The sequence below is a fragment of the Lates calcarifer genome, linkage group LG14, assembly GCF_001640805.2.
Source record: "Lates calcarifer isolate ASB-BC8 linkage group LG14, TLL_Latcal_v3, whole genome shotgun sequence".
NCBI lineage: Eukaryota > Metazoa > Chordata > Actinopteri > Centropomidae > Lates > Lates calcarifer.
Window position 1 is genome coordinate 8,293,727 of NC_066846.1, and position 24,273 is coordinate 8,317,999.

The 24,273-nt window shown below is 42.5% G+C and overlaps 3 protein-coding genes across 4 annotated transcripts; 1 reads left to right on the forward strand and 2 right to left on the reverse strand.

Moving 5' to 3' along the window:
* The first annotated feature begins 1,005 nt into the window (after positions 1–1,005).
* On the forward strand, positions 1,006–16,517 carry arhgef15b (Rho guanine nucleotide exchange factor 15b). The gene is given in 18 exon segments (XM_018671469.2): positions 1,006–1,329; positions 5,597–6,134; positions 7,574–8,238; positions 8,240–8,549; positions 8,662–8,716; positions 9,200–9,255; positions 9,447–9,721; positions 11,029–11,172; positions 11,174–11,190; positions 11,399–11,551; positions 11,846–11,975; positions 12,790–12,864; positions 13,212–13,304; positions 13,393–13,547; positions 14,473–14,640; positions 14,725–14,810; positions 14,926–15,030; positions 15,446–16,517. Coding segments are annotated over 17 exon segments (3,090 nt in total). The 5' UTR covers positions 1,006–1,329; positions 5,597–5,701; the 3' UTR covers positions 15,616–16,517.
* Positions 16,518–16,757: 240 nt separating this feature from the next.
* Positions 16,758–19,244, reverse strand: LOC108880010 (uncharacterized). Of its 2 annotated transcripts, none has more exons than XM_018671471.2 (4): positions 18,883–19,244; positions 18,635–18,755; positions 18,469–18,542; positions 16,758–17,594 (listed from the first exon to the last, which is right to left on the reverse strand). In XM_018671471.2, the coding sequence occupies exons 1-4, from the start codon at positions 18,907–18,909 to the stop codon at positions 16,758–16,760; spliced, it is 1,059 nt and encodes a 352-aa protein (XP_018526987.1). In that variant the 5' UTR covers positions 18,910–19,244. The 2 variants fall into 2 exon arrangements, with proteins under 2 accessions (XP_018526987.1, XP_018526986.1); XM_018671470.2 differs by having other exon boundaries at positions 18,454–18,542; positions 18,883–19,240.
* Positions 19,245–20,013: 769 nt separating this feature from the next.
* On the reverse strand, positions 20,014–24,195 carry LOC108880004 (uncharacterized). Its single transcript, XM_018671465.2, is given in 19 exon segments — positions 20,014–20,113; positions 20,185–20,343; positions 20,431–20,549; positions 20,623–20,720; positions 20,877–21,049; positions 21,130–21,247; positions 21,340–21,525; positions 21,527–21,546; positions 21,619–21,736; positions 21,821–22,180; positions 22,286–22,503; positions 22,584–22,680; positions 22,752–22,922; positions 22,999–23,067; positions 23,142–23,282; positions 23,358–23,485; positions 23,683–23,772; positions 23,847–23,902; positions 23,994–24,195. Coding segments are annotated over 19 exon segments (2,391 nt in total). The 5' UTR covers positions 24,017–24,195; the 3' UTR covers positions 20,014–20,066.
* Positions 24,196–24,273: the final 78 nt, after the last annotated feature.

Here is a 24,273-nt window from a genome sequence, read left to right on the forward strand (position 1 = left end):
CAATAGTGGGTCAAAATTTTGAGATAATACAACTGTGTACTTTGCTAACTAAAACTATTCATGAGTATTTTTATGTTTATCATGTTTTTTTCATCCTGGAAATGGGCATCTATACTATACAGATCTGTAGAACTATTCAAATTTTGTGCCAACATTTACAGTCCAAAATTATTTTTGACTTTTCATATGGCAGCGGAAAAAAATAAAACAGGTATCTCTGAGTAATCCAGTTCTTCCAATGTAACAAACACTTCATGTCAGTTCCATAGACTGTATATAAAGAGGTCTGTTCCCATTTAAGGCACTAGGTGGAAGTAGGACACAAAAGTAAAAAACAAAGGTGTGGGGAAGGACTTACACAGGAGCCAGTCGCCTCCTTCTGTGCACCTGTTACAACATGAAATCCAGCATATATATTATATCATGTGACATTCATTTACAAACAGTGATCAACACAGTATGTCATAGGCTACAACTGCCTCATAAATAATAGTTGTTCACTGGTTAATACTGACATAAACAAGGACTTTACTACTAGTTAAACACATGTAAAACATAATGCTCCTGCAATATCAACTATAAAATACACACATGTATTTCAATATGAATTACTGTGATGTTACTAAACTGTATGAGCCAAAAAAGTTGTTGAAGTTTACAATAAAAAGCCGGAAAATGGCGACATAGTGGTATCCTGTCTTTCAAAATAAGAGTCTCTAAAATAAAACCAAAAAAATCTAAGTAACATTCCTGTGCGACAATATAGGATCATACAAATACATTATCATACAAGAATAAAAGGTTAAATCATACAAGAGTAAAACAAAGATAGAACAAATAAATATTTGTTAACATAATAAAATTCATAGTAAAATATTTGCACATTTTAGAGTTCTGAATAAATATTTTTCTGCAAAGTTCAAGTATAAATCAGGGTTTTATTTTGAAATCAGCTGCCGGAACCTTCATCCATTACTGCCTGTGACTTGGTGGTTTCTACCCTCGGTGGGGTTGTTGCTCTCCTACCTCCCTTCTCGCCCCTCTCATTCATGCTACGGGTAACAAAGAGGAGACAACAACAGGGGGATAATGGGAGCTCAGACAACAACCCTGACAGAGAAACAATAAGAAACTGACCCGCTTTGCTTTTTACGTCGTGGATAATTTTAACAGTATATTTAAGTTTAAAGTACACTAACGTAGCTGCGCCCCGGACCGATTTTAACCTAAAGCTTTCTTGCTTGGAAAAGCTAACTACAGTATGTTTGACTGCCAACACTAAAGCCGAATGACTGAAGAGAAACATCCAGACATGTCTGAATAATACTGGTGAGTTTTCTATTCTGTAATTTATGTTTTCTGTTAGATTAGTTAATTATTGGTAGTTTAGCAAGTGCAGCTTGGTTGACGTTGGCGGTTGAGTCTGTAAGCACCTGTTCCCTTACGGAAAACCGCTGAAATACTCAACAAGGCTTTTACAAAATTATAGTGACATTGTTAAACATACTGTAAAGTACTTCTGTATCCCTCTGGCGTTACTGCAGCATTTTCTGTTGTATGTTATTTTACTTCATATTTTCCAATTTATTCACATTTTACGGACTACGCCATACATTAAGCGATTAAGGGATAAATATAAGATCATAGGCAAACGCCGATTTTGAGCATTTTATGACAAGCCTGTCCATGACACTTAATTCATCCGTATGAATATTTAAGCTAAATATCACTAAAATTGACATACATTTGGTTAAACAGTGTCTTAAAGATGTGATATTTCCCTGAAGCACAGTTATCACACCTAAACAAGGTATTTACATTTGCATACCTATGATAAGGCTTTCTCTTGCTATTCATGTCAGCAAACCAATCCTATATCCTTATTTATTTCCTGTATTCCCACCCCTAGCGAGTGTGTGGATGTGTGTTTTTTCCTCTCCGTCACACCTTTTCCGTCCCCTCTTCCTGGCCAACGTGGAGCTTATAGGAACATCACATGTGTTTTACTGGGTGATGCTAGTCAGGAAAGAGTAGCTCTGTTAAAGCCCCCCTACCCATTTTATATACACACTGACCCATTAGTCTCCAGAGCAGATGGCACACTGCACACACACACACACACACACACACACACATAGAGACACAGCATTGTGTTAATGGACACCCTCTTTAAGCACTTAAGGATTGTTCTCAAGCTGGTCTGATTTAAGGGATTGCACCATATCTGATATGTATTGGATTTACCAGGACAAATACACTTACTGGAATGAATGAGTGGCCCACTGACCCAGCCTGAGTGTGTCCAGTCCAGCAGACTGGAGGATGCAGCCATTGAACTATCCAGGTCGAAACAGCAAAGGGAGACAAAAGGCTTGAAGTCTGGTCTGGGGGCCTGACTGAAAGAAAGTAAAGAGGGGGTGTAACGTTAAGTGTATTATGTGTGTGTTAATACACATATCAGAATGTCTGGATGAGTGCTTTGTGAGTGTACACACCCTCCTATTAGAGGTTTATATGTCACCCTGTGGACAATGGTAATAACCAGAGGGCCAAAACTGAAACCTTGAAAATCTACATTACATACACCCATGCTCACACACATATATGCTGCTGTAGTGTGTTGGGTTTCTGCATGATTGAGATTCTAAAATAAGTTAAGATTAGATTTTAATCTGAAAAATGTCTCTTGAATCTGGGTTGATGGTGAGTGGATATTAAAGGACATAGTATTTTAATTATCCTCCTGATGTTTTCATACCATGCATTCCTACTTCTGTCATTTTCTAATTATTTTATACACGGCTGTTCGTCAACCAGAAAACATTTTCCTGTTAGACTGAAATGTGAAACCCTGTTTGTCTCTTTATTAGAAGCTCACTGAATGCGCAGCATGCACATCTACTTCAAACTGGTCCGACAAGCTGGTGCAGTAACAAACAAGTAACGAACAGCTACTGGTCGTGTGTTATTGACTTTGTGTGGATAACACTGTTAGGAGCCTATTATAGTAGGTGATTGTCTGTGATGCTTTTGTTTACCTGCTGGTGTTAGGCAGAGCCATTGATTAATTTCTTAAAAATGTTGTCTGTTCCAGTCACGACTTCATTTTAAATTACAGGCTCTTTAAAATGAAATGAACAGGCTCTAATCTCATGAAGGGGCACTCTGTGGATTTAGTTCTGCTCTTCCATAACATTGAGGGACTTGCATGGGACAGATTAAAAAAGTAGAGGTTAAAATAAAAACAGCAGAGGTCGAGATATCCTGACTTTAACTTGTGGCATGCATCAAGCTCCCAAAACACTGGATCCTACATTTCCCATGGTGCATTTCAACAGCAGTTTTCATTAGACCTTTCCCTCTTTGTTAAAACCCCACATCTGTAGTTTGAAACTAAGACATCCTGATGACATCATCAGGGTTGTTTGATGACATCATCGGGGTCATTTTCTTATACTTTTTCTTCTTCTGCACATAACCTCCTAATTCATGTATGTATTCATGTATGTACAATTTACACAAACTCTTTGACTTGTATATAAATTGTACTGTACGCTATAGATCATTGTTGCAGACTCAAATTCTTCGTATGTGTACAGACATAAATCAGCTGATTGAGTCAGTGTTTGTTCTGTAACAGGCGGTCTCTCAGTCTGTCAACAGAAAACATATCAGCTCCATCCACAAATCATTCCAGGCCACTCAGCAAATGAGATATTTCAGCCTGGACCAAAGTGGTGGACCAACACTGACATCGATATCACGGTCCACAGAGCCACAGCTTGAACCACAGCATAGCTAAAAAATAGATACTTGGTTTTATATGACAGCCAGCTGAGAGCAAGTCTCTCTTTGTCTAGACTAAAAGTTTAATCAGTGACTCTATGACACACTCAGCACATTAATTGTTAAATAATGCTACTTTACTCATCAGAGACTTGCACAAAGCAGTGCAATAACATCTTTTTCTGTGTCTCTGCTTGCCCTCGTTTCTGTGAATCAGAGGATGACTAACCCTCGTTTGGTTTGGTATTACATCAGCTGTTGCACACACACATTAAAAAAAAAAAACGTGGTAAGAAGAATCTGCAGCATGGACATTTGGTCACCCAGAATGGAAAGTGAATTCCACTTTATCTTTTAGCATCATCATGTTTCTTATTATAGACACTCAAAGGCTGAAAAAAGGTTGAGAGAGGTTTGTTCGACTGCCCTGTTCAAATGGCTGATTTCAATATGCAAATTCATCAAGATTTGACTTTTGAAGGATTGAATCAGTGTTGTTTTAGTGTAATCTTTAGTGTTTGTGTATGTAAAGTTGCGTACATCTGCGTGTATTAGTGCAACATTTTCAGTTTTGTCCTGTAGACACTGAATCGTTAATTGTGTTTTTTCGTGTATAGGTAACACACAAGTAACAACGCCTTTTCTAAAAATAAAAATATGGATGCCAGTTGTGCAAATACTCATGGGCTGACAGGTAAAAGTTAAACAACCAGTCAGGGCAGTAGTGAACAGGGTGGAGTGATTATTAATGTACATTTCTATTGAATCAGTGGTTAACCATTAATTGGACTGAACCGGCGCATCAAGAATCATGTAATATTATTCACATTATTCAACAGCAAACAAAAGAAGAACCAACACTGTCTACTTCAGTGTGACCGAGTACACAGAAGTTTGAAGCTCATATCAGATTTAAAAATAATCACAGCTCTGTTTTTTCTAAATCTCAGTTTTGCTACTGCCGACACATCCCAGTCTTTAAAACAGTAAATGAATAAACCAAGTCAAGTTTCTGAGCTGTGAGTCATTCTTGAATAACAGTTGTACGGAGATGTCACAATGGAAAAATCACTGGTTTATAGCCACAGCTGGATTTGCCCTCACTGCGTCACCTTGTAGAGCGGAGTAAAAAGATTTGATCTTGGCTGCTGTTTTTACCTCTTGTTTCATTTGTGGGAATGTATGCTCACCAGGAAGAAGTGGGCTCTGTAATGTACAAAGTTCATTTTCTTCAGAGGCATTACAGTGGGGGATTTTCTGCACAGAGTTCAAAGTCTGATCCCAGGATTATACTGCAATGGAAATGCTGAACTGTGTAGTGTTTATTGCCTTGTTGCAAATGTTTGTTTCAGCTGCAGAAAATGACTGTAATTATAGTGAATCATGCCTTTTTTGAAAGAGTCACAAGGCAAAAAGGTTGAGAACCACTAACCTAGATGTTTAAGGCGTTCACCATGTAATTGCAACATCCCTGGTTCGAGCCTGGTCAGAGACCCATCTCTTTCTCCTCTGTTAGCTCACCATGTCCACTGTCTAGTAAAGACATAAAATCTCCAAAAACGTGAAGTAAAACAGTGTTTTTTGGGGGTTTGAAGACTACAAGTCTGCAAATGAAAAAAGTTTGTGGTTGTGGAGCTAGAACGATGTGAGTCCTCTGTAGTCCTCATCTCTGAACATGAATCTCATAATGAGTCTGACGCTGTTACAGGAGAGGAATGCTAATGTGCTAATGCTAATGCTTGGAGAAGTGCTCTTTGAGATGTTATCAAACTGGTTTTCAACTTTCTTTTCCTTTCTCTTTACTCATCAGGTGATGATGACATGCTCACATTGACCTTTGCCCTCAAAGCCTGACCTCTGATTGGTCAGGTCTTAGAGTGAGACACAACATAAGAGAAGACCAGCTCCAGCTAGCATGTCTGTCCAGGAAGCATCCCAAAGGCCCATGTCGCCCTCACCTTTCAAACCTGAGGTCAAACAGAGACCAGAGATCCCCCCGAAACCACTAACACAACCAGGCTCCCCTCCTCTGGGAGACAGAGGCAGCGGGAAGAGCCACACCGGTGGGAAAGTCAAAAGGATTGTGAACAAATTTAGCAAACAGGAATCTGCATCAAACGACCCTGAAGAACAAGCCACCAATGGTACCTCAGAACTCACGCCAGGTAAGCGGTTCAAAAGGCTGCCTACAATAAAGCCCAAACCAAACCGCTCCAGTCTGCAGCTTCAGATAAAGGGAGAGCAGGCGCCTCCGCTGCCTGTGAAGAGGAGCCGCATCCTGCAGAAACAGAAGGAGATTGGAGGAGCAGAGGAGGGGGAGAGCATCAGTGTGGAGGGAGGTCGATCAGGTACAGTGGATTTTAACTTGTGTTTCTATCTATGGAGTTATTATTGTGCATTTGTTGTTTGATGTAAAAAAGCGTGTGCATTCATGTAAAGATGCACAGCAGAGTCGTCGGGGTGTAGACAGGTGTGGTGCCGCCGGCTGATCTGTTCCAACAGCCATAAACAGGTTCTGTCAGTCAGCTGATCACCTGTGTACGTACGCTGTGAGTGTGAGTGTGTGTGTGTGTGTGTGTGTGTGTGTGTGTGTGTGTGTTCACTTGCAGTGAGGAAACTATTCACAAGTATTGCTATTCATCATCTCTTATCGCCTCACAGTATCATCTAGTAGTTGTTGCTTGGTGATTACACAGTCAGAGAATGAAGAGCATTAAACATTTGGAGATTCTTTCAGTTTCAGTCTGTAGATCTTTGACGTCTGATGCTATGTCACAATGATCAGAGCTTTGTCCTGACTCACCAAAAGAGGAACCCAGAGAAGTGAGATTAAATTGGTCGCCCCATTAAATAGGCCCTCTACAGTTACACATACTATCACTTCCTTGTTTTGGTTCCTTGTGAGAAAAAGAAAGCACTTGAGAGGGACATTTTTTGACAATAGATATTAATTTTGAAAATTCTTTACAAGGGAATTTTGTCTTTACTGGTGATTTGGTTCAGAACAAACCATTAAATTCACTATTGTTTGCCTATTTAAGTACTGTTTAAACTATAAAATAAAACAGTGAAAAATGCAGATCACCGATTTGAAAAGTTGAATCCAGAGAATGTTTTGCATTTGTGCCTGAAATATAACTTCAACTATTAATCCAACATGAGATTAGCTGGCTGCTAATTTTCTAGAGATTGACTAATTGAATAAGCAACTAATCATTTTAGCTCCACTGGTTATGTTTGAGCATTTATGGAGTTAATAAAATAAAATAAAAGTATTGTGGCTTTTTATTAAAGTAATGCAGTTAGCTTAAAATTACATGCCTGCTAAAGCTACATCTGATTTGTATCTAAAAAAAAGTATCTATAAAAGTTTTTAAAAGACTCATCACTACTTTTCCTGACTTTCTTCTTTGCCTTTTGTAATCTTACTCACTGAGCCATTTAACCTTCATCTCTCATTCTTCCACCTCCTCTATTTCCTTTTGTCAATATTGGATTTTTCCCTTCCAATGATCCAAACTTTCCATGAATATTTGAAGAGACCACTCATGCACTGCATAATGATGAACTGCTGACTCGACAGTCCATCTTGTGCCACGATACAAGCAAATGGGAAAAAAAAGGCTCTTAATAAAAGTGAGCTGCTCTGTCTGCGGAAGGAAGCGGACAGGAAACAGCTCATTCACACCGACAGCAACACGAGAAAGAAGCTCACAGTGATTTATTGTGTTTCATGTGCTATAAATGTGTCATAGTAGCTAATATGTGTTGCCTTTTTTTGATGCAGCACCTGATGGTAAGGAGGTGGAGGTTCAGCCGAATGGAGGAGGGGAGGCAGAAGTGCAGCACAGTCCAGATGCCCCCCTCAGCCCCTGCTGCGACCCGAGCTGCAGCTGCGTGTGTCACCTCCAGCGGCCCGGCATGAAGCTGGTATGGGTGCCTGTGGACGCAGAAGAGGATGAGGAAGAGCAGAGGGGGGAGGTTGAGGAGGATGGGGAGGACTGGGAGGAGTATGAGGAGGAAGAGCGAGGAGGGGAGGGAGACAGTGAGGCAGAGGATGAGGTGGACGGGATCTCTGAGGGCGATGAGGTCGAGGCGTGGAAACAAAAAAAGGCAAAGTTCAACCAGTGTTTGGACGTTCTGATCGGCGAGGGGAACAGGCGGCGGTCAGACCCGGGGCCTCACAGTGTCTTCACCACTCTCGCTGACACGCGCTCTCATTCTCCCCCTGTTCCCCCGAAACAAGCCACAAACAACCAGGCACCCACCCAAGACAAAGAAGAAGACAATATTTACGAGGCCACGCTTCTAGTGGTTGACCCCGCCACTAAAAAGACCACACCCATGTGTAAGGAGCTGGATATTCCTCTGATCAGGGTGCGTAAACCGGCCCGTCGGAGTAAACTGTCCTCCAGCACTTCAGACCCTACATCTGAGTTTCAGACAGACAGCTGAACCCATCTCGAGCCCACAAAACGAGCCGCCCGCCATCCCGCCGAGGATGCCTCTGAATCCAGACAGCCGCAGCCTCACGCCGGTGCACAGAGGAGGCATCCCTCTCCCTCAGCCCACCCTGGAGGAGTGGCGCAGCTTGCGGCCTTCGTCACCCACGGGCTCCACTGCTAGTGGGCTGAGCCCCCAACGAGCCGTGACTCCACCCCCAGCGAGCTCCCTCGTGCCTCAGAGACCCCCACCTCCACCGCCGAAGACAGACCCCAGGAGGCTCAGCAGTGCCTCAGTGCAATCTCTAACACAGAAGAAAGGTTTGCACTGAACAAACAGTAATATCTTTGCCTGAGATGAGAATATGAATGATTCACAAAGTTGAGTTTTCTGATGTTACTGAAAGTGATAACACTTTACTTTTCATTTTAGAAGGAGAGGAGAATGGAGGGAACGAAGGAGAAAAAGACGACTTTCTTGATGAACTGTGAGTTATAATTCTGGATACCCTCTCTCTTTACCTCTAAATTTCACATGAAAAGACTAAAACCAGCGATGACATGATTCTACTAACAAGTCCATATTGTCTGTGTTGGCAGAATCTGAAAGAACTTACTCCTGTGGGGACATGGACAGCCATTTTTAAGTTTACTTTTAATCCCACATACATTGTGCTGCTGTGAGAAAAACTCACTAGTGTGCTTAATTTGTATTCATCCACAGCTGAAAATAGCTCCCAACATTTGCTTTGTTTACTGCTGTTAGAGTAAAGTTTACCAAAAACCACAGTGCCCAGCTGTAAAGGCAAATTGTTTAGCCTTTTTAAAAAACTGCAGACAGGGTATGGAAGCTGGATAGTTAATAATTTAACTAGTCTTACCCTTTGAGTTAGCATCATCTGTTGTTGACAGTTTGCTTCCATATCATCCTGGTTGATCCTTTTGTCCCCTCTTCGTACTTCCTGTTTCAGGAATAGTTCCCTCAGGAGGGAGACTTTGTTCAGCTGGGAGTCCCGCCTGCAGGATGGTGAGGCTGGCACCTGTTAACAAACACAACATAACAACAGTATCACTTGTAGTGTTAGAGATGCAACATTAAAGGTGGTGAATTTCACAGCGAGCCCTGTTTGTCTGTAATTCAGTGATTTCTTTGCACCTTTTGGTCAACTGTTCATCTTCAGTCTGCACCTGACATTTGTTTTGTCTTGTTTCCCTCAGAGCCTCTGTACCAGACGTACCGTGCCAGCGTCATCACCAAGGAGATCCGACGTCAGACAGTTTGTCGTAACATCAGTAAGACTAGTGTGGACTTTGCTATGGACATGAACGCCCGTCGCTCTGGGACCGGTGCTGGTACTCAGACTGGAAATGGACAACCCAAGGGCAGCCCCGGTCAAACACTAGCCCAGAGCACTCTGTGGCAGGACCTCCCAAACGTACGGGAGAGTGGAGTGCTGGAGCAGCTCACCTCTGATCAGTGCAAGTACCAGGAGGTGAGAGGTTTTTAGAGAGATGGGGAGGGAGAGGCTAATGTACAGAGGATAAAAATCAATGAGGGGAGGAGAAGAGAAACTGGAGATGCAATATCAAGTTATAAATCAAATCTTAAAGTAATAACAGTGATGATTTTATATAAATTAAAATACATTCTCCTTCACTGTATCACTCACTGCTGCAACATGATATTGATTGACCTTATCTGAAGTTCATGAAAGCTTTTACTGTCACAGTCCTAACTTTCCAGCATCAGATAGGACTTTCCAAAAACACACACACAAAAAAATCCTTTCAAGTACAGGGAGTGATGTGTTTTTGTTTCCAGCAGCTGCACCAACAGTTTGGAAAAAAGTGGGCTGCTGGTATGAACGACGACAGCTCAAATGTTTAAACAGTGTAAAAGAAATACACATGTGAGGACAGCAAGAGCCTGGCAATTAATGAAATCACATGGTTTCTTCAAGTTGCACTCAGCAACAAAAATCAGCCTTTAAACCTGACATTTATCCTGATAATTATCAATATAACATTAAAATTGTGAAAGCATTAAAGATTCATAAAAAATGACTGATTGATGTACAGATCAGATACTATGATAATCACTTAATCATTTAAGTTTTTTTTGTGTAAAAAGAATTTACTGGTTCGAGGTTTTCACATGTGAATATTTGTTGTCATCATCTTTCATGATACTAAACTTAATATATTTGATTGATTGACTGTTTATCAGGCAAAACAAGGCATTTTAAGATGTCACTGTGGGATATCTGAAGTAATAATAATCAGTAGGTTCATCAGTATAATAATAATAATAATAATAATAATTAGGTCTGCAACTAACAATTGTTTTCATCGTTGATTAATATAATAATTATTTTTCCTTTAATTGAGTAAACATTTTTTCTAGATAACACTGGTGAATAAAAATGTCCCCCACAGTTTCCCAGAACTCAAGTTGACGCCATCAAACGTCTTATTTAACAACAAAAGAAAAATCCAGCATTACATCTGAAACTGCAACCATTGGATGCTTATGGATATTATTAATAGATGTTATTTCAGTTCCTTTTTCAGTCTCTATTTAAACTTGTATATCAACTTATCTTTCCAGTTACATGACTAGATTAACTCACTGAAAATGAAACAGTACCATTTAAAGGGGAAATATATCAAGTGGGACATTTTGATTTATTATTTGGCTTTATATTTGCTTTTTTTCCAGCTCCTGTTTAAATAGCCTTTGCTTACATATGTACAAAAATGGGACACAGCACACTAAGTATATTTCTGTCTTCACTCACAGAGTATGTTTGAGGTTTTGACATCAGAGGCCTCTTATCTTCGATCCCTGCGAGTCCTGACCGATCATTTCCTGAACAGCCGGGAGCTGGACGAGACGATCATCATCAGGGACAAGAAAACCCTCTTCTCCAACATCCTGAGGGTCCGAGGAGGTCAGCGAGAGGTGAGTGATGGCGGCAGGAAGGATGTGGGGAGATAAAGGAAAAGGGAAATAGCAAGGTGATTTATGACTTGAACTGCCATGAGGTCATTTGATGGATGTCAAATAAAACATTCTCATTCATTCTCAGATCTGGCTCCTCTTCATCATGGTTCAAAAAGCTGATAGTATGAGATAACACACAGTGAAGCACAGTTTTCTGACTGCACAGGTTCTTGAAAGACTTGGAAGAACGCATATTCAAGGATGTGGTCTTCCCTGACATCTGTGACGTTATCCACTACCACGCCCAGCACAAGTTCCCCGTCTACATCGACTATGTTCGCAACCAGATCTACCAGGAGAAGGCCTTCACTGAACTCATGTAAGGAGCAGCAGTCTGTCTTCTCCATCTGAATCAGCTGCTTTCACAGGATTTAGTTTAGTGTTTTCACTCTCAGTATTCTGCGTATAGCAGGAAAGCCCAACACTAGAGAAGACAGTGGTTGTCAGATAGTTTTCTCTGCAGAAACAGCAAAAGATGAGAGAAAAAACACTTAAAGTTAAATCAGGTTTTATTCACTACAACCACCTCTACTTCTCCTTTTCTCTATCCCATAAGAACAGAACTATTAAAATGCCATTAATTTGTGCGTATGTGCATATTGTTCGTTTACAGGAAGAACAACGTGCAGTTTGCCGCAGTCATCACTCGTCTCCAGGAGTCGCCTCAGTGTCAGCGGCTGCCCTTTGCGTCCTTCCTGTTGCTGCCCTTTCAGCGAATAACACGCATCAAAATGCTCATTGAGGTGAGCGACAACATGAGACAGCTAGTTAAACCCTGAGGCTGTTAGCTTAGCTTAGCATAAAGACTGGAGGCACAGGGAAAAGAGCTAGCTGTGGATCTTTGCCTGACTTTTGTTTGCTAATAGTTACAGCACACAACTCAATTTCATTTTTCAGTTTGTGTATTGTGTAAAAAGACAAGGTAGAGTATTTTTTTAACTTCAACCAGAACCAGGCTTTTCTCATGCTTCCAGGGGCGTAGCTTAGCGATTAGCCTTGCTAAACTAGGCTAACCTTACATACCTATATGTTACCTTACATAACATATAGGTATGTAAGGTACAATAATTTTTTGCAATAACTCAAAGAATTCAAACATTAATTATGACAAATGTCAGATAGGTGTTGACATTTTATATCCAAAAGGTCAAAGGTCAACTTCACTGTGATGCTGTGTTCTGCAAAACACTTTCCTGGCCATTATTTAACGCCAGTCATGAGGTCAGTGTCATGGAAATGTGATTGGAGCATGACTACAATGCAGCTAGCTTCTGCAACCTTTAAATAGTGTCCAAACAAAATGCCACAGTACATTTTGTAAACACGACCCTGCTAATGAAAAGCAGTAATCTGGGTTCATCACAGGTGTGTTGCCGTGTGGAATGTCCTCATTCCAACATAATCTGCCCCGCTTACACTTGTCACTACCTCTTGACCAAAAGGCAAACACAGGTTGACACACCTCGTCTCAACCTTACGACCTCAGATGGAAAAAATGCGTTCAGTTGATTCTGTTTGTCCATCGCAGAAACGGAAAGTTGTTGTTTGTCGTTGCAGAACATCCTGAAGAGAACAAAGGAGGGGACAAACGAGGAGAAGACCGCCTCTAAGGCTCTGGCTTCTGTGACCAAGGTAAACATCCCTCACTCCTCACCCTCTCTTCTGCCTACAAATCCATATAATGTGACTTCTGAGTGCTTCACATGCCTCTGGAAATCTGATGTCAGCCATTGTCTCAGTCAAGGATTTCCTATTGAACGAGCACTGCAGTGACAGTGAGTCATTCATGCCAGTGTGGACAATGGCAGTGTGAGTTTACTCAAACAGGGAGAGTCTGAGGTTTTGAACCTGATCCTCCCAATGAGGCACAGTCCGTTTTATGTAGGGACAGCTGAAGGAAATATGAGTTTTTTAAGTGTTAACTGATGAGGTGGTCATTCATCATTTTCCCTCTCTTTCTCATTCTTATAAATACAAAGATCATTGAAGATTGTAATACTGAGGTCGGAAAGATGAGACAGGTGGAGGAGCTGATCAGTGTCTCTAAAACACTGGATTTTGACAAGCTCAAGGTAAAACTCACCTTTGATTTAGATGCTCCTTGGACTTTTATTTTGAAAAAGAGGTCAAACTTTCTGCCTTTGCTTCTGCCCTCGACAGAACATCCCAATCATCTCTCAGAATCGTTTCCTGGAGAAAAAGGGAGAGCTGCAGGAGATGTCCAAAGGGGGGACTCTCTTCAACATGAGGGCCAAGTTCACGCCCGTCCACCTCTTCCTCTTCAACGATCTGCTGGTCATCGCTGCCAAGAAGGGGTGAGGCATTAATTTAGCATCAATGTTTGAAGTGATTTCAACATTTTCAGATACTTCTATTAAACTGCTGAATACTTATTACAAGAAACATAAGCAAATTGTTCTTGATTTTGAAGGGTGAGTGCTTTACGTGAAGCAGACCTTGATACAATCCAGTCACATTGCTACCAGAGTGATAGAAATGTTGAAGCAGCTGCTGGAAAACAACTGATGAAATGTAAATTATTCTGTAAGCTGAGGTTATTCACCAGCCTTACAGGTGCTCTTTATGTTATGCACTGTACTTTACATTCACATTTATAAATTCTGGTTTATCATTAACCTCGTGCAGTTGGACATTATATATTGACGCTGTAGAAACGAGACTACAACCAGTTTTCCTGGAAACTCTCCAGCTGTCTCTTTTTACAGGCTGTTATTGTGCCACTTCAACAATGATGAATGTGAATACTCACCGCAAACAGGGAGCGAAATGACTCCCAGCTTCCTCAAATGTAGCAGGAAGTAGTGTTTAAGAATTTAGAAGAAGAGAAGATTTCAAATGTGCCACTGGTGCCACATAGACAGCAGTTTTGTTATCGCTACATGGCCAACATAAGCATTAACAGCTGTTTACTCACCAGTCTGGAAGCAGTATTGCGAGTTCAGCATCAAACTTCATTCCTTTACTCACCACAGACTCCAGCAGTGGAAACTAATGTTGTTTTAGCTTCATTTTCTTCTATGACAGTTAGCCTGCTAATCAGGTTGCCATGGCCTGGCCTGCTCATCTCATCACTTTCTGTTGGTGAGTCACTGTAGTGTCCAGTCTGCCCTGAAGAAGTAGCACTGCTCAGAGGGTGTATTAACTCTTGTAACTGTAAATGCATCAACGGCTGAAGCTCCAGTGACCATCACCACCATTATCTCTCCTTTTCTTAAACAGTGCAGAGCGTTTTGTGGTTCTCGACCACGCCCACCGCTCTCTGGTGCAGGTGCAGCCAATAGATGAAGGCGGGAGCAGCGGCGGCCCCTACGAGAACTGCTTCAATGTCACCCTGCTGGAGAACCACCAGGGACGCATGATGGAGCGGCTGCTCAAAGCTCCCTCCCAGTGAGTGCTCCTTTTACATACCAACAAAATGACTCACAAATATGAAGCACTAGTCATTGTTGTTTTCACTGTTTCTGTCAACAGGTCAGACATGCACAGGTGGATGGCTGCTTTCCCCAACCCCACCAACCCCGACAGACAAGATGACGAAGTGATTTATGAAGACTGGGGTGAGGAAGAACAAACATGCTCAAATAAAGTGATGCATCTATTTTTCCTTCGACACAACAGTGATTTTACAGCCCTAGTTTTTTACAGTTATGTGTGTGTGTGTGTGGTTGTCAGACTGTCCTCAGGTGCAGTGTGTGGAGCCGTACGTTGCTCAGCAGGCAGACGAACTCACCCTGGAGCCCACTGAAATCATCAACGTCATTCGCAAAACCAACGAGGGTAAGAGCGTGCGGGGAATCCTGGGACAGAGGGAAACCGGCCTCATGAATCTAAAACGATATCAGAGAACACTATCACATTTAGGATAGTTTTCTGTCTATGTTTGGCATTATCATGTTCGTGGCTCTAGACAGACGAAGGCAGTTTAAAATGCGGTACAGGCAGGGCTCCTAATGAAAGAAGTCAAATATACTGACATGGTTTTCTATAATTAACGTGCCCCCTCCCTTGACTCTGCTTGTTCATACACCCTAATCCTCATAACTGCGTCAATCCTCAACCCTCCACCTTAGCAGTTTATTGATTTGTTTTGACTTTCTTGCATGAACAATACAGAAACCTCCAATCTTCCCCCATTTGTTCTCCTCCCTCCCTCCTCCCCTTCTCCTCCTTCTCTCCTACTTCTTTTCCGCAGGCTGGTATGAAGGGATCCGACTGTCGGACGGTCAGAAGGGCTGGTTCCCCGTAGGAAACGTCATCGAGATCACCAACGAGCACGTGAGGAGGCGAAACCTCCGGGAGCGCTACAGGGTCATGCAGGCTGCCAGCCTGGTCACAAACAGCAAGGTCCGCACCCTTAATTAGGGTCGATGGATCACAGATGTTTACATTTAATCATTTTTAAAAGGACGATAAATGGAAAAAAAAGACTATTCAGTGACGTTATTAGTTGCCAGTTTCTACAAACCAGGAAATGAAAGATAAAAGGAGAAGGGTGATATCATGAAACATCATAGCAGAACTTATTTAAACTACTGGAGTGCGTGTCAAGCAGCTGGGAACTTGACGTGGATCATAAAGAAACTATGTGTGGTTTTGCATTCAGTAAGAGACCGGCATCATCCAGCGTTACAGCTGTGGAGTTTACCTCATGTTGTGAGCATGTAGCCCTGCGTTAACGTCTCCTCCTGCACTGCCGTGGAACCAGCAAACTGATATGCTAATCATTCTAGCCATAGCTCATATAGAAATGTCACACCTGCTGAGAGAGATGGGCGTTCCTGTAAATGCCTCTAGTGTCAAAGTCACGACGCAAACATGCACAGCAGCCTGGCGGGTTTCACCAAGGCTGCTTGAGCACAGGATGTGATATAAAATGAAAGACTGCCTGACTGAGAGATTCAACAGTGTAAACATTTAAAAAGGAATCTCATCAGAAGACAAACCTATAAAGAATCTACTCCATCAGCACATTTGAATCAACACACAGAGCATATCAAGCACAAGAGCTTTGAAAATACATGTAAATGGTGGCTGAGCTTTGTGATGTTTCAGTAGCTTGTTTGCCTGCGTCACTAGCCATTGTGGAATAATACTGTAGCTCCCCCTGCAGCTTGTTGTCGGTGAAGAGTGTGTATTATTTGTGCATAAACTGCAAATGTACAGTATGTTGTAAATAATGAGTGGGGGGATTCTTTCCTTCAGAACACTAGCAGTGCTTTTAATAAAAACTTTGTGTTTTTTTTTTAGCTACAGTTTCTAAGTAACAGGCTCAACTGTGGAACATTTTTACTGAACACTGTGCAATACTTAAAGGTAGACATGGAAATACTGTTTTCAAAGTTAAATGTGCAACCTAAAAAAAATAAAGGGTTTTGGGGTAAATTTACTTTTTATGAGCAACCACTGCAAAAAACAAAGAGCAAAAACTGCTCAACTAGTAGTTTCCATAATGATGAATATGTAGTTACATCCTTTAAATAAACAGCCAGGGAAGAGGAGACTCATCACTGCAGGATATCCAGAGTCCCCATGTCTCCAAGGCTAAGGAGTACATGTACTGCATCTCCCTCCAAGTCTGAGAGTGTCCATTCCCTCACCTGTGCACAATCTCCAGAGGCACCTCTGTCTTCAGCAGACCTCAAATTTGCCCAGCCTGCTCCTCCACCCTCAGTGACACAAGTAAACCTGATGTAGCCAGTGCCATTTTGAGGAGCATTAGTAGCTGTTAATGCGGGTAAAGCCTCAGATTCTTGGCAGGTTTCAGTGCTTATTGGTAAATCCTTATTATACTGATATGGCTGAGGATCAGGAAGTGTTGAGTTCTGGCGACACTGACTCCAGACTCTGTCCTCCTCCGAGACACTAAAGCCACTCAGGAGAGTGTCGGCTGCTTCAAGTTCCACATCTGACCAACCTCTTCCCTGTTGCGACTGATTCCCCAAACCAGTCTTCATTGGATGTTGCACATCATCACTACAGGACGGCGTGAGAGCTTCCTCAGTGGGAACCAAAGGTTTAGGGTGACTAAAGACCAAGCAGGGGTTCGAGGCTACTTGTGGCTCTACAACACCAGAAACGTCCATTTGTATCTCATCACTTTGTCTGGGCTCCTGGTGGTGCAGTTTCAGGAGGTTAGTGATGGCCTGGTCCTCGTCCTGGGTGAGCTGGAGAATGGCCCGGCTTGGCTGCACTGGTGGGTGGATGGGGTTCAGTCTCCACCTGGTACTGCCAAGGTTTCTAGTGAGGTGTGGCCCGGATCTGAATGGGTCCGGGCAGTTCGGCGGGGCCACACAGGCCGACATAACCGGTGGTGGAGTGTTGAGCTGGAAGCAGTCGAAAACCTGATGAGGAGAGACAAGGGAGGGTGTAAGAGTGTAAACAACAAAAAAGACCACAATGCAAAGGAAGAAATTCTAACCATGAGATGACTTATAGCTACATTAGGCAGAAATACATGGTTAAAAAGATCTAATTTGTATAACACAGTAAATCGATTAGATCTTGGATGAGCTTAGAAGTGATTTATGCTAATATACATGCAAAAAGTCTCGTCTTTCTTGCTATTAAAAACACACAACCTGTCAATGTCTGTATCCCGACCACAATCACATACCAAGGTCAAACTACTTACTTACTGCATACTGTAACAATATTTACATGAACACAAATTCTCATTTTTATAAAGCTCTCGCTCATTTAGATTTTGTTGCTTTCACTAAATAGAAACATCACGTGTCGCCGATGATGTTTAAATTGAAATAGATGTATGTGCTCATGCTTTATGTACGTCCTGACTGTCAAAGCAAACCGCCCCCTCTTTGCCCTTGGGTCTCAGTTTCCCTTCAGCCCCCTGGTTTAGGGTCTTAGCTCTGTCTGACAGGACTGAGCCAATCTTATTAAATGTCCTCGTCTGTCTGATCCCCTCCATAAGCTCCAACCCCCCCCCATTCCAACCTTAACCTCAACCCATGGTACACAGAGACCAGAGGGCTGTGTGAGAACCCTCCTCATCACCTCAACCTGGACTAATTACACTCCAAGAACGTAAATGGATTCTGGATCAAGAGTGATAGTTTAAGGTTATTTATTGTTTATTTGAAGGGTGGAGAACATCTGGGGACTGTATCCCATATCTGTTGGGTTATGAATGACTGTGTATGGGTACCCATGGCAACCAGTTTTTGGATCTAGGTTACTTACCCCCAAATCACTCACTATGTTGGGGATCCTCCTCCCACAGGTCAGGGTGGGGTCAGTGTAGAAGAACTCATTTGGGATGATGGGAAGGACTGAGAGGAAGACATGTAAATGTCACTGAGGCTGCACAGCTGGACGGAGTTTGACACAGGTGTGTGTGTGTGTGTGTGTGAAACTGACTCACCTGTTGGATTGCTGAAGTCTATGTGATGGTGTGCGAAGCCTGCGGCCATGTACAGGGGCAGGAAGGAGGGGTGGTGCAGGGTCCTGGTGGAGAAAGAGGGCAGGACCGGCTGCCTGGGTCTCTGCTTGAGGAGAAACATGTTAGTCTGTCAGCTGACTAAACCACCAGCAGCATTTTAGTCTGCTTAGTGGACAACTATTTCCAAAGTAAATTTGAAACTAAAAAAACGAAAGTGGTAGAAAACTCACGGCTAAATGTTCTTCATTGTGGTTCATGGTTGGCTTTATCTTCAATTTTGCAGCTCGAAAAAGCGTCAGAAGTGGCGTCTGCCTCACATGGTGGTGTCAAAAGCAGGAAAAAGTCAAAAATAAACACGACGTGCTAGTCACTACCTGGTGGATAAGAGCAGCGACCAGCGCCCCCTGCTGGTTGACTGAACTGACTGAGCCGCGCCAATGAAGCGAACAACCGTGTGGAGTAACCTACCAAACATGAAGTCCGCCTTATGTTGTATACTGCGTCATGTTTTCATGGAGGCCATTGCAAATGGCTTCCTCACTATCCCGAAGTCACCCACAATGGAGCAAACCTCACCAGGTGCCACCAATCACAGCTAATTAAGACGTTTGACTTCAAAGGAAAAACAGAAGGTCTAAACACCGTTTAAAGTGAAAATGCCAAATCATACAGTTTATGTCCAGACATTTCACTTTATCCATTTCAGACATGTTTAAAGATAAATATATTTGATGTGTTTTTTTTTTCCTATAAAAACTACACTGAAAGCCCACAGTCAAGCTCACACATCACATGTGTAAAGGGCCCATTACTGCTTTGCAAACTAGTGAAATGCCACAAATCATGTTCACAGGTGCAAACTGTATAAACTCAGATATAAAGTGAGTGCTGAGAAAATGTCCAACATCTTCCAGTGCCAAACAAACATACATGATTCTGCACAGTAAAAAGGCCAAACCAACCCTGGAGACATTAACAATGGAGTGGAAGGAGACGAGGGAGGTGAAGGATTCAGAGCAAGGAAGCATCAATAAAATGACAAATTATGGTTTTGAGAGAGTCATTTTACTGCATCTTAAAGGCTTTAACTTGTGCCATGTTGCCACAGTTAGCAGGCCTTTCCCTACCACTTTTAAATAATGTACCTTTTAAAAATGTATTTGCCAGTTTTATGCCTCTAAAATGACAAATACCCCAGTCTGGATACAAACCAGGGACACTGGTGCTCATGACCCTCAGTCAGTGGCACCCCTAGATGTAGAAATTTGAAACTTGTCTCAATCATAATCTAACAACAACATTTCCTGTGTCTACATCATTCATCTGTGTAGTAGGTGTTGACAAATCTATAGAGACACAGCTTTTAAGAAACCACTTTATTAAATCCCAGGTTTCTATAACAATTGCACATCCTTCAAATCTGGGCAGCATTTGCTTTGGTTTGTGATGTTCCTCCAGCTCCTGTGAAGAGATGTCAGTTTAACAAAGCAAGACCTTAACTTTTAAAATTCATTCAAGAGGCAGGTTTTCACCTTTTCTCAGGCCATGGAGATTTTGAATCCTAGACACTTTGATGTAGCGAGCAGGAGGGTGGATAGCAGCCAGGTAAGCTATGGGCATTCTGATTGGGCTTGTGGTAGCAGGTGTGGTTTGAGGTGCTGTGGTTGGCTGGATGGTGGGGATCTGTGAACCTACAGTGCAGAAACAAGAAAATGCTCAAAAATCAAGTATGGTGAGTGATAACTGGTCATGTCCAGCAGGTGAACAGCCTACTGTACCTGCTGTCGACTGCGTAGTGTGGATGATACGGCCGACACCAACTGTGTCCGACTCAAACCTATAGACTGAAAAGAGGCGATGGAGACCAGCCAGAGGATACGTACACTGCACAATCACCCTGTAAGACAAGGACCAATTTACTGCCATGGATCTGTGGAGAAACAGTTGAGGGAAATTTAGGTGATACTCACCTCTCAGTAGGATCTTCAGAAGCTGCCTTGCTCACAGTGAGATACTTCGAAAACCCATAGAAAATCTCATTTTGATAGGTCACATTTTCCTTTCCAAGCTAAAAGATGCAAAAAAAAAAAAAAAAAAAAAAAAAAAAAAAGTATAATATTTACCACTGACTTCTGCATAGTTGTGTTGAAACATTTAACTTGAGGCCAAGTTTACAGGTAGAAATAAAGTCTAGTGTTAGAGTCAAATTAGGTTTCAGTACTACCTTGACTATGGATCCACAGCTGTTGAGTGGTAAAGAGAAGAGCGCCCTAGTGTCATCCACTTCTTTAGGTCCACAGTATTTATCCATGAGGTTGGTTCTAGCAGGGATTCCTCCACTTGGGATGGCCAGAGACAAGTCAGCCACCACAGTCATCCTCCCATCAGTCGAACACACTGAGGAGAGGCAGTTACTCGTCAACTACATGTAAAGTCCACAACATTACCCACATGATTACAGAACAGGATGTTCTTACTGATAAGCTCAGTGGCTGTGAATGGACAAGTCTTCACAGTTGAACTCTGGACCTCTGATGTTGCATGATCCCTGATGAGGATCTCAAAAGTACCAAGGAATCCCTTTAGAGTAATGTCCTACAAATACATAACATTCAGTAGTTGCACTCCATATGAAAAACTAACATCTTGTAGATTTAGACAAAAAAAGAAAAAAAAAGTCCCCATACCTTGTATTCATATCCATGAGTGAAGAGCGGCACCTCGAGCAGCAGACTCTGGCTGTTGTTGCTCATGATGTAGCCGTGCTGAGCTGCCAGCTCCGATGTCAGCAGGTCAGAGCCGATACTAATGTACCACAGGTAGTCAAAAGGCCGGTGGTCCAGTCTGAACCTGATGCCAGACTCCAAACAGACAGGCATCAAACTCTGGAGGAGCTGTTGAATACAAGACAATGGGTTACTCTGCTCAATGCTCGACCAAGTCTAAATACAAGGTTAGTGACTTACAGACGTCACTTTGTGCCATGACTGATGCAAAGTGGTAAAAAGGCTCCTTTTCAGGCAGAACAGTCAGTGTGTAGTTGATGTCCAGCTTGTGCTGCATAGCTGCATCTTCTTTGGAGAACTAAGACAGAAAATACACAGTTACTGCCCTCATCTGGTAGACAGTATATGTATAAACTAGCTGGTATTAAAAAAGGACCTTTACCTGCTGTAAGACAACAGGGTCATCAAAAGGCACCTTCAGAGTGTAGCCATGGGTGCTGTTGGGATGAACAACTTTTGTGATGGCATGTCTGCTTGTGTTTGTAAATGGAACTGTAAATTTGTGTCCATTCAAGTGAACAGCAGCCAGCTCAACATCATCAGGGACATCTCCCAGGTAGACGCTGAACATGTGTTCCTCATTAACAGTTTGGTTATGAGTGAAAACAGGGTGTGGCAGCAGGGGAGTGGCCCATGTCCTGTGAAGTCTGAGCCTGGTCTGTACATGATCCTCATCCACCAAGATTTGCTCCAAGTATAGATTGAAGACGTGAAACTCGTAGAGGTCTTCAGTCACACAGCTCTGTGTAGAATACATTCAATTTGTTATCCAAAGATAACTGCATTTCATATCAGCTGATGTGTGTATTTACCCTCAAAAGATATCTACATCTTATGTGTTTCTGACCTTCCTGTATCCACCATCAGCATTATAGGGGATGCTGAGCTGGACTGTGCCATTGTGCTTCTCCACAATGTAGCCTCTCTCCTCTGCAACTGGCTGCTCCAGAAATTCACCATTGACACCAATGTTGACCTGTGTATTGTGCAGACCAGACAGCAGCGGGTGCAGCACCTCAGGAGTTTTCCACATCATGTATCCATTTTCATCATAGGAGCCTTCATCTGTTTAGAAGAAGGACCAATATTAGAAGTTCAGCTGTTCAGAAATTAATGATTAGCTACAGAAGGTTAGAAATACTGACACATGGAGCAAGCAGCCACAAGGTCGACCATGAGGACAACCCAGCTTTGCCTGGAGAACAGAGTGGCATGGACCAGCTCTACTGGAACACCATTCACCTGGAGAGAGACTCAAATCAAAACCTGCCATGGACTAAATGTTTTACAAGACACATGTATCAGCTGTTTACCTCCGTGCTGAATGAGTCAGGTTGTCCATACGGTGTACGAAATACAAGCCTTCCATCCGTCAGGTCAAACACATAGCCATGCTTATGAGCTTCAGAGAGATTTGTAGGAATTGACTGCTCCTTTGCTCTCTGAAACATCACCTGCCAATCTGAGGTGGTGGAGCTGTGTGCCTGAAAAGAGTACAATAGAGTGGCTGCGAGACAGGACAAAATAAAAGTCATATTTTAAGTCACAGTTGAACATTACAGTTTTAACAGCATCCCAGTCATCTTTCTTTGTCCCAGATGGACAGGTGACTTCACTCCTCACAGACACCTACAGAGAAATCATAATTAGTTAACATTTAAATCTATTCCGTGAGTAAAATAAGGTGATGTAACCAAGCTTACTTCCATGTAGTTGACCTCACAGGTAACCTCTCTGGGAGACCAAGGGAGAGAGGGAGAACAGGTCTTGTTCAAGGTAAAGGTGGCCTCCTGTCCAAAATGGTTTGCCATCAGGTTGAAGTTGAATGTGAACACTTTATCATCCTGAAAAAGCCAATAAAAAATGTGTTGTATGAAAATGGGGAGGAGGGGAGTAAAAACATTGGAGTTTGTACATACTTTGTTGTCAGTGTGACAGCTGAAATAAGAGGCTCGGAGCTCCACGTGGCCCTGCAGAGGGAGAACACTGACGCTGTAGCCACACTCAGCTGCATACTGCTCAGTGATGGGGTACACGCCTGTTTCATCTTCAAGACAAATAATACAATATTAGGACCAAGCCAGTTATTTAAAAAAAGCCCACTAGTTCATCAGTTTCTCCCTTCAGCATTGGTTATATGCTCCATTTAATGGAGGGTGTTTAGGGATATCATGTTAAATATTTAGGTATGTGGCACAGGGTCACTTGCCTCTGTAGGTGGTAATGAAGTGGTGCAGGACTCACCTACAGCCTCAAAGTGAGGTTCCTCTCCAGAGAAGGAGAGACCGACAGCCATCATGAAGTAGCGATCACGACACTCCATATGAAGAACTCCTGTATGACCAGACAAGTTGAGAGCTCAATAACAGTCACCTACTCACACTGTTAGCCCATAAGCAATCATTTACCATCAGGGATGCCATCAGATTTTGCAGGTAGCCACGCAGACAGGAGTAAAGCCACACTGGAAGACAAAAGCCTGTCATTTATATACAAAAATGTTTGGACAAAGAACACAAATAGTAGCCTGTTAAGCTGCCACCAAAATTGCTTACCCAAAGATAAACTCAAACACCATAGCCACTGATGTGTTGGCAGTGTCTAAAGCTAGCCTAGCTGCTAGCAAACTACACCTGCTAACCAACACAAGCTAAAGTGTGCTTCATATATCCTGGTCACACTGGTAGCATGTGGTGCTGCCAGCTTTTATAAGTTCTTTTCTTGATCCATGAGGGTGGAGGGGAGCTCAGCTCTGACCCAAACAGCTGCAGATAATTAAAGGGAAACACTGATTGCTAATGAGCTACACCTGGGGCTGTGTCTGGTTGGACGCTG